At 42.7% G+C, this 12,729-nt stretch overlaps 1 protein-coding gene across 1 annotated transcript in view; it reads left to right on the top strand.

Moving 5' to 3' along the window:
- gfra1a (gdnf family receptor alpha 1a) overlaps nt 1–12,729 on the top strand; it is a 65,701-nt gene that overhangs the window by 2,829 nt on the left and 50,143 nt on the right. Inside the window, 1 exon segment of the mRNA XM_061789861.1 lies at nt 3,936–4,016. Coding sequence (XP_061645845.1) covers nt 3,936–4,016 — 81 coding nt within the window.

Raw genomic sequence — 12,729 nt, 5'->3', positions numbered from 1 at the left:
GGAAATGTGTTTGTGTGTGTGTGTGTCTGGGAAAAAAAAGGCTTTTTGTGTGATATCGCCTGGTCAAAAAAACGGGTTCAAGTTGGAGTAGAACAGTATCAGTTCACTATTTGATTCTAGCACCATTTGAAATGCTCATGCCATGTGTTTTCAGAAAATTCTACAAAGATGGTGGCCACTAGTCACGTTGCTATTTTGTTGGCAAAAAACAAATATTTGACCAAATAAAACGCACCATGAGCAACGCTGACTCAGTGTATGGTTCGAGTTGAATGTCTGTGGCTTTTTTACATGACGTTCTCCGTTGACTCCATGACCTGTGTCATCTTTTCTCACCATTGCGACACACACTTTCTATGACCTGCTGCAACACATACTCTCCACTACCCTAAATATACTTTGTTCAATGGAGATGTGCCTAAACTAAACGTGTCCAATTTCCAACGTGTCGGCATTTCTCTCCCTCATAATCGCCGCGAGAAGCCCAGGTTTACCACCTAATCTTTATCTTCAACTCAAAAGCTGTGTCGATCTAAACTCCAAAGTGATGCAATGGCGTCACCGCATTATTACAGCGGTTCACAAACTTGAATTTCAGTCTACCTGTTGAAAAACGTACTTGACGAATTTATGAAATGGTTGAATTCCACTTGACGAATATATACGTCCACGGGAGTGAATGAGTTCACACCTATTTATTCATTGTTAAATATTTGTCTTAGTTCTAATTCAATTCATTCCCGTTATACATACAAATACAAAACAATACCTCATCAATGAATGACCTGGTCCATCTGTCCTTTTTAAAATTCAAATGTGAGCTGGCGTCTGCATCCGCAAGTCAACATGACACATTGTTACGCACTCAACTCTGCTGACTGTGTCAATATGACACATCTTACTCATCTTACTGACTCATCGCAGCTTTTTAGAACAAAAACACCACCTCTTTTGTCCCTTTGGGCCACTGTACCCTCCCTGGTGTCTGGCTAAATGAGACAGAATGTCAGCATGTACGCGTAATATATCAGACACATCATAGAGCTGGGTGACATCATGTATTTTTTTTCCTCTTCTGGGATTTGCTTTGTTTTTCCTGATACTTTAGATGTTTTTTTTTTCCCAACCGTTATCTTACTTGATCTTGCACAGAAATAATAGAGATAAGCGTTTTATGTTTACAGATAATGGTAAAATAAGTTTGTACTTTTGGTAAAAAAAAGAAGTGAATGTCAAAACATGTATGCAAACATGATTCTTGGTCTAATAACAATAAACAAAGCTGTTTATTGGCACAGCCTTAATGACTACTAGAACTACTGCTACTACGATACATTTTTTTTTTTTTACTTTTTTGAAATGTTGCCCCTCTTTGAACCAGGGCTGTAATAGTTTTAGATTTTTTACTCTACAGCGGTTCGACAGTTTGTGTATTCACATATTTGCAGATTTTTTTGTGTGTATTCACATATTTGCAGGTTCGTGCATCATGATTGAATGCTTCAATCCAATTCATTGTGCTGCTCCTTCGGGTGTGCCCGCCTTGGCCACCAGGGGCAGTATGATACAGTCATGCAGACACAAAGAAAGAATAGTTTCAGAACTACTGTGACTCAGTACGCTGCTGTAATATTTGCCGTTCTTCACAGAGGATGAGTCTCGTGTTGTTGTCTGTCTACATTGGAACACCGTTTGTGCTCAAATATCCGTTGCTTAAAGGGTTATAACACTGCGACTATTGATGCGATCCGTTAGCCCGGGGTCGTCCAAACTTTTTCCTGCGAGGGCCGTATACAGAAAATTCATAGGACGTGACGGCCACTTTGACATTCCTCTCCTTTAATTGATTAAACACACTAAAACCACTTCATCAAGTTTAGTTTTTAAGAACCTATGTCAAAGCTTTTGATTAAATGTGATAAAGCAAAGAGTTTAGGATTTTCCAGGATTCCAGGATCCATAAATCCCACCAGAATTCATACACTGTAGTGTTCCCTCGTTTTTCGCGGTTAATGGGGACCAGAATCCCCCCGCGAAAGATGAAAAACCGCGACGTAGGATTTGCCCCCCCTAGGAATCTTCGTGTATCTGTATGTGGGTACCAGAATGTTTAAAATAGGGAACACTGTATACTGTATTCTATATTGAGCAGCTCTCGACATTCAGAACCAAAGCAAAGGCAATCCGTAGAAGGCTGATCATTTTGAAAGCAGTTCATTGATGGTCGGGCCTTGGCAAGGAGCGGAAAGTGGAGCAAACCATTTTAGCTTCTAAAACTGAATTATTAAAATGTTGTCACTACTTTGTTGTAAATATAGTTTGTTTGCATCTTCGCATATCAAGAAAAACTCTATATGAAATCAATATTTAATTCTAATCCTTACCCAAATACCTCTCTCTCAAAAACACCCCCACCACCCCACACACACACCTAAAATACTAAAACCCACACAAAACCTTACTATATCAAATCTTATATTTAAATTCTATTCCACATTTTTCCATAACACATATTTCAGTCCTCACCTTCCCACTTTTCATTATTTTTTACACCCCTTCTCTAGCCTTACAATTATTATTTCCAAAATATAACTCAAACCTCTCTCCTATTCAAACAACATCCACATTTAAATAAAAAATAACATACTCCCAATCACAACACAACTAAATCATAAAATAAATCCCCCACCTCATTTCTCTTCCCATCCCCACCCTCACAAAAAAAAAAAAAAATAAAATACAAAAACTACAAATCAAAAACACACCCCTACTTCCCCCCCAAAAATATAACAAAATCTCCCAACCTAAAATAAATTTATTCCCCCTCACCATAAAAATTACCTACAATACCCCCTCTCCCCTACCTCAACTACCCTCCTAACCCCCCCCTATCCCCTACCCTTACCAATCACTTTTCTACCCACAAAAAAAATCAACCCCCTACTCTCCCCTTTACCCTCTCACCCTTCTTATTTCTATGACGCACTTTGACCTCCGCAGTCACTTTCAGCGGGCATAATGGAGCTTTTCCAGTTCCAGCTTAAAGGCTGCACCACCGCTACAGGGAACAAGGAGGAGGATGGATGATAAGTGGGGCGGGGTCATTCTGTGCGTGCGTGTGTGTCGGGGGGGGCAGGGCGGCACGCGTGGGGGGGGGGGGGGGGGTGGCCGACAGTAAACTCCATCCCCCGTCCCCGCGAGGCGACTTCCACTCGCGCAACGCCGCTGACCAACCTGCCTAATCAAGCGTGAGGCCGCGGGCCAGCGTGGATATCGACTGACCCAAATAAGCGTGTCAGACGCACAACAGTCGTGAACAACACGCCAATATGCACGCCAGACATTTCTACACATCGTTGTGCCAGGCCTGGGAATCGCTGAGTAACTTGTGATCGGATATTATTGCGATAGTTTGGAAACAATTCTGATCGCATCACGATCCGGCAATTGCGCGACGGTCCGTCTCGTGGGAGAACAGCACGTGCGATACGTCATGAGATCCACGTAGGGAAACTTATTGAAGTGAAATGCTTTTGCTTTCAAATGAACAAACAAATATTTAGAGCATATGACAAATATCAACCAGACGTGAGCTATCAGACAGTTGAAATATCAATATTTGATCCAGCTGTTTCAATACAGTATTGCTAGGGATTAGGATAACTGTATTCATGTTTTATTATTGCTGTTGTAGTTTCCATTGGTGTCTAACTGTACTATGGTAAAAATGTTACAAGCAACAAAGTAGGATTTAAGGTGTTTCTAATATTCGTGCCCTCTCATGTAGCGACATAATGAAACCAAAATATAAGCGTTATTATCTTTGCGAAGGCAGAGTAATTGCATTAGATCATGTCAATAGTTGTATTTAATGAAGTGTCTGGTGGCTTTCCTCTCCTTCGCGTCTGTCTATAACTTTGTGTTCTTCCTGGCAGGTAACGACTTTTTGGAGGATTCTCCCTACGAGCCCGTCAACGGTCGCTTGTCGGACATTTTCCGCCTGGCCCCAATAATCGGTGAGTCGAGCCCAGACCGTCCACGCCGTCTCTCGCCTTTCCGGCCACCGCTCTGCGCCGACGGCGTCCCGTAGTTTGTCCGGCGTTTATCCGCACCCTATCCCCTATCACCCGTGCCGCCTCCTCTTCCTCACCGCCACCCGACCATGCACGCCGCAAGGAAGTGATCCCGCATGGTGGAGATAACTTCTGAGTCTCATTGAGCAGTGAAGGAAGATTGGGTGAAGGTTGTTCAGATAGCAGCGTTGTGCTTGTGTGTGGGAGTCGACCAGAGAGGGCAAAAGTACTCCAGCCATTCATTTTCTGTAGCGCTTTTCCTTACGGGGGTCGCGGGCGTGCTGGAGCCAATCCCAGCTATCTTCGGGCGGGAGGCGGGGTACGCCCTGAACCGGTCGCCAGCCAATCGCAGGGCACATAGAAACAAACAACCATTGGCACTCACATTCACACCTACGGGCAATTTAAAGTCTTCTATCAAACTACCACGCATGTTTTTGGGATGTGGGTGGGAAACCGGAAAGCCACGCAGGCACGGGGAGAACATGCAAACTCCACACAGGCGGGGCCGGGGATTGAACCCGGGTCCTCAGGACTGTGAGGCAAATGTGCCGGCAAAAGTTCTCCAGTTGTGGATTTCAAACGGGAGTTTGCAGTGTTTCAACGGCTAGCGAGATTTGGATGTAGTCTCACTTCATTCATTTGCTTATTCCACGTCGCTTCTAATCTGAATCGTCACAGCTGCGAGGCTGGCTCCTCCACCTTTTAAAGCCACCTCCTATGTTCACCCTTCTCGAGCTCTGTCCAATTCCTTCTCTTTATCATCTTTCTCTTTTATTAACTTGCATAATCATACTGCTAATTAGTTAAAACAAATTACTAGACACGCTATCAAAACAATACTTTGTCATAGGTTTACCGAACATTGGGGACAAATAAATAACAAAAAAATGCTAAATTAGCTAACAATAACAACTGAAAAGAGTACCAATTAGCTGAATATTTTTTTAATACCAGAAGCTGAAAGTTTTTAAGCTCACACAACACATTCACCGCAAATCATTCTTGTTGCCCACAACATCAAAACAAAACAAAAAACCTCTTGAAGAAGGCCATGGGTGAGGAATGTCTTCTTCTTGGCTTCTCTTAATCTCTGTAGTTGCATCTTTGAAAGCTCCGTCGTCATGCGTGGATTTTGAAAAGGTAACGAGCCCATTTTGGCCAAGCAAGGAGTAGAACGTTCAAATGTCGTTTTTCAAATGCAGGGAGTACAAGTAAAAAAAAAATAATAATTCAATAAAATCAATACTCAACTAGGGCTGCAACTAACAATTCTTTTATTATTTTGATAATCAATTAATTGTCGATTAATGGATTAATTGTTGCCCTTCCATACTCCAGTAAAGGAGACACACCTGAAAAATCAACAGTAACCAGTGCAGTAACCAAATCTTTCCACTTTGTTGCGAGTGTGTGTTTGTGTGTGCGTGCGTCAAAGCCACGATCATCCCTAGATGGCGATGTTCTGATATTTGCACATTCTGCCCGGTCTCACGAGTCGTGCGCGATCGCCGCTGCAGGCTAAGACGGACGGGCATACGGAAGACACGTCAAATCAAAGGGACGCACTCGGGCCTCCTCATCCTCCACAACTTGCTTTTAGCCTCACAGTGGGCTCGGGTGCCCTAAAAACAACAACAATGCTCTTCCTACTCGTACGAGTGACATCATATCGTGGGTGGCCGGAGAATAAATAGCATCTAAAGCGGATGTGCGTACCACGTTGCTATTTTTAAAATGCCAGCAGGCCCCACACATGACGATAAAACAAATCAGCTAACACGGCTCATCACAGACGAGAACGAGTCAAGCATAGCCAACAAACGGTCAAAAGCGCACAAGCGCACAGGTCGATAATCGGGACGAATTCCAGCATTCTGATCAAAGTCAGATCAAATTATCGGACGTCTCTCAAAGATGATCCCGAGTGATTGTCGCGTGGTGAATGATGGGTTCTAAGTCACTTTTCCTCCCAGATCTGCCGGCAATAGGGTCGTAGTCGACAATCGTAATTGAGCTCAAGCAGTTTGTGTAGGTAGCGATTAGTTGGGCCTGAAGCAATCGTGCATCCGTCTTGCATGGTTGTTATTGCTGTAGCTGTAGTAAGTGGTCTTACGCCAAAGAAGCTAATTCAGCAAGCTAATTGGGCCTGAATGAATTGTGCATTCGTCTTGTGTGGCTGTTATTGCTGTACTTCAAAATGTTTTCTCCTTTACGTTCTTTTGTAAAATGCATATGGCAGCCCATTTAGGCGGCATGCTAGGCAGCTAGCTGGGCCTGAACCAGGCTTGCTGTGCGTTTTTCCTTTGGTTGAAAATGGCCTCACACTTGGCACTTTTGGTTTTTTTTCTGTTGACTTCTGTTTTCATTTATACACCAGCCTATTTAGGTAGCAAACGAGTTAGGCCTGAATTTATTGTGTACTTTTGTGATGCTTTTTTTCCCTTTTCCCAAACGATTTTCCTCTTTCGGCAGCCTTTTTAGGCAGAAAGAAATGTGTTAATTGTGCAATCTTGTGTTTTTGATTCTAATGCTTCAAAATGGTCTCGCACAAAGCTCTTTTCCTGTTGACTTATTTTTATTTTTACAGCAGCCCATTGAAGCAGCAAACCAGTTAGGCCTGAATTAATTGCGTACTCTTTTTGTGAGCTTGTTATTTATTGAGTTGAAAGCGGTCTCACGGCAAGCTCCTTTATCCTGTTGACTCTGCTTTGATTCCTCGAGCAGCCCGTCTAGGCAATCGCGCACATTTCCTGTTCCTGCCAAGTAGACGGCCGGCTTTGAAACGATGTCGGGCCGCTGCGCCAAAGAACCTTTTAAAAGAAAATCTCTTGAAAAGAAGTATGAGGAGAGAAATGTCAAAGTCAGGCTAAAAAGTGACATAATGGAGTGTCTGGGCAGCGGCCAGACTTGTCGGGCTACGGCTGCAAACAGATGAGATTTACATTAGAGCTTCCTCAAAGTGCCACTCAGGAATATTCCTGCAGTTTTTTTTTTTTTGTTTGCAAGCGATAACGCAGCATCCTCAAGGACCTTGTGAAATAAACAGAAAAGTTTTGAAGGTTTGTCACAAGACAGACTCGAGGGCAGGGGCGGGAAAATGTAGTGCTCAAGGGCCATGTTTACGTAAAAATTGTTTGAGCAATATTTTTTATTCAATTTTCAGATAATCAAAGATGCAAATATTGGCGATTCTCATCCCGACCGCTTCACAGGCGACTGCGAACCGCTCCAGCGAGAGTTGGAGATCGCGGCCTGACAACGGCTGGGCTAATACATACATTTTAATTAACCGCCTGGATTAAAGAACGGAGCGGGTGGTATGTACAGTATGCAGCCCCCCGGCCCTACTTTTCACACTCTTGCTGGAGTTTGGATTAGCCTCCTCGCCGCCTGTATTTGGGAGCAATTTCTTTTTCAAGCTGCATGTTTGACAAGCGTCCCTGCAGGAATTACAAAGCGCTTCCCCGGCTTGTTAAGGAGGTCCCCCCCCCCCCCCCCCCCCCGCTCCCTCGCTCCCTCGCTCACTGTGTGTTGACGTGTGTTTGTGTTGCCCCCTCGCTCCTTAATCTGCATCTTCCTCTTCCCCGTCGGCTGGCTGGCTGAGCTTCACCCACTCGACGTGTCGACACTTCAAACGCATCGCGGAAACCGGCGTGCATGAAACATCTGCTATGGGGGCGGCCGCCAGAAGCCGGAGGGCTGGCGGCGCCGCTCCGACCACGCTGGCTGCGCAGCAAGTCCTTCTCAAGAGGCCACTAACTCATTTTATATATATATATAATATAACACACACACAACATTGTTATTATTATCCATCATTGCTATCTCAAATCAGCTTTCCCCATTGGAATGAATGGAAATGCCATTAATCTGTTCCAGCCTCCCCCGACAAAACAACGAATCATTTTGAAATTTTTTTTTTTTTTTTTTTTTTGATAAGGTAAATATCACTCTGTAATAGTGTACTTGACCAAAATATATCGTAACAACATAACTAAATGGAATGTAAATAATGACTCCTTCTGGTGGGCGGGACTTGGCCACTGGGGGGCAGTGTAATGCAGTCATGCAGAAAAATAAAGATGAGTTTCACGACGACTTCAAGGGAATCAGTAAGCTGCAGTAACATCAGTTGTTTTTCGCAGAGAATAAAGAATACTTCGGACGCCCGCGTATTTGTGGTTCGGCATTCGTAGATGTACTTATTCGCGGAACCTCCGCTCATTCAAGATCTATTTTTTTTCTAATCCCCTCGATATTCTTGTTTTTTTGGCCCGATCCTTCCTGGTTTCACCTGTTTTGCCAAATGCGGAAGTAAGTTACGCTTACACTGGATTGTTATTGTTATTTATGCTCTCCTGTCCACAAGTTTGAGGATCACAACTATTGTTCAATTTAAATATAGGATTGTATGGGGGGGGGGGGGGGGGGAAATGCAGGGAATATATGTTACAAGAAAACAAGTTTGATACAGATTGTCAACAAATCCGTTTAGGAAGAAACCTGACGTAGACACACTGTATTTGCTTAGCAGGCTGCAAAAAATGTTGTGGGGTGGGGGGTGAATCTTATACTCAGGCTTTTGACATTATGGGCTGCCAATGTGTGGAGATAAAACTGTGTGTGTGTGTGTGTGTGCGCGTTTGTGTGTGTGCTCGCGCTCATGGGAGATAAAGATAAAGTCACGAGGGGAATGCGGAGGAGTTTGTAGAGGTAGAAACAGGATTTGCTTTGCCGTGAAGAAGCATCTTGCCTGATCTTTCTAACTTTTTTAAAAATTTACACTTGGCTGACTGACGACATGTTGAGTATGTTGCTATGCTTCATGGAGGCTCACATCAGCAACTTCCTAGTTCACAAGTTGAGCGCGTCACTTTACCTGTCATTGCTGTCCAACTTCATGTCGCCGTGGCTCATTTGGCCGAATTTCCTTGTCGGACTTTGTCAGCGTGCGAGTTCTGGAATTCGCCCAAAATGGCTGCTTCAAATCTGTGACATGATGGTCAAATATTGACCCCATATTCCACCTACTGTATACTAAATGGCGTAGGCAAAAAAAAAGCTTGGTAATTTAGCCTCGCTTCCCATCGGTGCTAATAATTCCAAATTCCCTAGTATGAGTTTTTCCAAATTCAGGCGTACACACATAAAACTGATGGGTGTCCTTGGAGAAATGTCTCTCTTGTAGAAGTTCCCTGAACCCAAAAACATTGAGAGCACCACCCTCGCCAGACAAAAATCAATTTGTGTCGACAAATAAAAAATGGATTTAGGATGAGGCCGTCCCCTGCAACGGCTGATTTAATTTAGCAAGAAAGGAAATAGGATGTTCCAAAAGTGCGATAATTGTTGATCCTTGGGGTCTTTTGACGAAGGCATGCCACAAAAGAAAATGTTCAGTCACCTGGGGACTTCTTTAAATTGCAAACAAACAAACACATCATTTGTCTCCTTTATAATGAGTTAGATTTTCCACATCTCGTTAAAAGCAGATCATTTGAGTAAGGATTGACTTGTTATAAGATTTTAAAAAGTGGACCCCCTGTATTGTAATGTAAGACACGATCCGTCACGTTATAATAATAACAAGATAAAGCAGAGGTTGAGCTGGAAGAAGAAGATGACGACGACGACGACGAGCGCCTAAAAATAGAAAGGCTCTGGCGTGCTGGCAGCAAGTTGACCATCAGCACATCAGAAGTTGATGGAGATGTTCGCACAAACAGCGCAGCTTCACTTCCGGCTGATCAACTCATTGATTTGCACCTTCCGTCGTCGTCATCGTTTCCCAGAATAGAATCATCTTGGCGTCAGTTCCTTGAAGCTGCTGTGACATCATTCCACTTAACGCTGCGGCGCTTCGACTGATAATCCTTTCACGCTGACGGGGGGGCTTTACTTTGGAATTTGAAGTGCTTTCACACGTTCACAAATGACCATGTTGTGCGTCAGATTCAAAGTATACTGGCAGTCTGGTGTAACAATGACAAATGAACATTGATTTATTTAGATATTTTTATAAAGGCAAAACCTTTTGGATTGCCACTTGTTTTTTCCAAGCGAAAGGGCAAAAAACTGATTCAAATCAGAAATGTCATTTGGATGTTTTTTTTTTAAATCTCTGCTATTTCTTTATGACAATATCACTCATTCTAAATCCATCTATAAAATTGAGTTGGAGATAAAACATCTTTTGATTGTCATTTGCTTTTTCTCCAAGCAAAAGGGAGGGGAAACAAATAAATCGGATTTTTATGAAAACACATCAATGTTTTTTTTTTGTTTTTTTTTTATGACAATAGCACGAACCTTAAATCCATCTACAAAATCAATTTGATGAATACAAACTTTTTTGTCATTTACTTTTTCTAAGTGAAAATGGGAATTCTGTGAATAAATATCTGAGATTTGATTTGAAAAACCATATCCCTCATCGTAATCCATCCATAAACATGTTTTGAAGCAACAAGTTAGCCACAAATGACCCTGTTGCGCGCCAGATTCAAAGTATAATGCCAGTCTGGTGTAACAGTTACAAAGAGACATTTATTGATTGATTGATTTTTATAAAAGCAAAACATTTTGGATTGACATTTGCTTTTTCAAAGCAACAGGGGGAAAATCAATGAAAATCAGATTTGAGAGTTTTAGGAGGTCATATCACAAATCCTAAATCCATCAAACACGTTGATTTTTAAGAAAATAATGTTTTTGATTGTCATTTCTAAACAAAGGGGGAAATAGCGATTAAAATCAGAAATCAGAATTTGTGAACAAAATGGCGATTTTATTTTTGAGGCCATATCATTCCATCTATAAAATCAATCAAATTAAAAAAAAAAACCACGCCTTTTAATACCCCCAAATAAATAGCGTCCTTCCGTCACTGCTGTATTTGCATGATGATAGAGTTAATTTGGATGTTTTTGCGTTGATTTTATTTTTAAGGTGTTTTCGGAGGCGTGTCGCTTGGAAAGTTCGGTCGGCTTTGGAGAAATCATCGTCCGACGTCGCCCGTTTCGGCATGCCCACGGCCGTCCGAGTCGGTCTGCTCTCCTCCTCGCCCGATCAATAGCGCCGCGTGTTAGATTGGAAACCTGAGGCCGTGTCTACAAGAATCTATTGATTTTTCTCTCTACCCCCAACCCTCCCGTTCTGCATTCTCTGCTCCTCTGCCCACGGAAGCTTCCAAAGCGCTATTGGTCAGCGGGGGCCCGCGATGGACGCTCGCAGCTGGTGGAGAAGGAAGCGGCCCTTTTGGGATTCGCTATCACTGACCTTGTCTCCTTGACGTTCCTCTTTTCTTTCTTTCGAATTTTTTGGGGGGCATACAGGCAGCCATGCGGCGCTGATGCGGGAGAGGAGGAGTCAGCAGATTCACAGTTAGATGCGGTTTAACGCAGCGATTCTTAACTGGTGGCTTGGCTCCCAAACGGGGGTCGCGGACGGTTTTCAAAGCAGAGTTCCTCACGTTGCCAAACATTTAAGAGCATTTTCACTGATCTTTCAAGACCCACAGAATATTGCGACCCTACCGGAAGAAAGAGCAGACTCTTTTCTTTCACCAGAAAAAAAAGTTTGTTTCTAGCTGTTTCCATTCTTTAGTAATCGACAGTAAAACATGGGTTGATTTCACCCAAAATGCCCATTTCTAACCAAAAAGGTTTTTGGGAAAAGAAACAGTGACTGTGACGCTAATGTTTTTTTGCTTTTGTGACACCTCAAACTATAAAACAACAAATACAAAGAAATGCTATTGATGACAAAAAAATTCATATCTTTACAGATACAATGAAGAAACCCGCCATGAGCGATGCTGACTCAGCGCATGTCTCAAGTTGAACGTCAGTGGCTTTTTTAAATTGTGTTCGCCATTCTCTTCAACGACTGCGTCATCTTTCTCACAATTGCGACACACACTTTGTGCTACCAACCGACACGCATACTCTGTTTGGGTGTGAGGCTTCATCTGTATTTTCAACTCAAAAGCTGTGTTGATCTCAAATCCAAAGCAATGCAACGACGCCATCTACAGGGATCTGTCAGTCAATGTGATGATTTAAAAGCCTGAATCTCACAGTCCAGCTGACCAAGATCGCCTTCCACTCCTGAACATACTGAACATAATACTGTAATATATATATATATATATATATATATATACACACACACACACACACACACACACGCACACACGTCCTTGGCAGCAAATGGCTGGATTCCGGTTGACAAATATAAACGTCCATGGCAGCGACTGAGTTTAAAAAAAAAAAAAATTGCCTCTGAAGCCAATTTGACTTCACATTGAGAACAGTTCTTCCAAAAAGATCTCCAGCTGTTTAATGCCGCTCCCAGTTGACGTTTGCTGTCAATCTAAATCTAAAACAAAGTGAATTACACATTGTTGTGTTTTTTAAGACAAGTTACAACGATACGTTTGCCTTCAAGTCAGCTAGCTTAATGCCAACACACAAATGGAAATGCCATAGACAGGCTAACAAATAGCATTGTTACTCGCAGTGTTATACCGTGATAAGCAATGGGTAGTTGAACACAGACGGTACATATGACAACACTCACGGGCATATATAATTTATGAGCTGCGAAAACCAACTCATGTTACTGAAGGTTACTGAATCACTTACAGTAGTTG

This window comes from Phyllopteryx taeniolatus, chromosome 11, assembly GCF_024500385.1.
Source record: "Phyllopteryx taeniolatus isolate TA_2022b chromosome 11, UOR_Ptae_1.2, whole genome shotgun sequence".
NCBI classification, from domain to species: Eukaryota; Metazoa; Chordata; class Actinopteri; order Syngnathiformes; family Syngnathidae; genus Phyllopteryx; species Phyllopteryx taeniolatus.
Note: the sequence above shows the minus strand (reverse complement) of the source record. Positions and strands in the feature narration are given on the sequence as shown.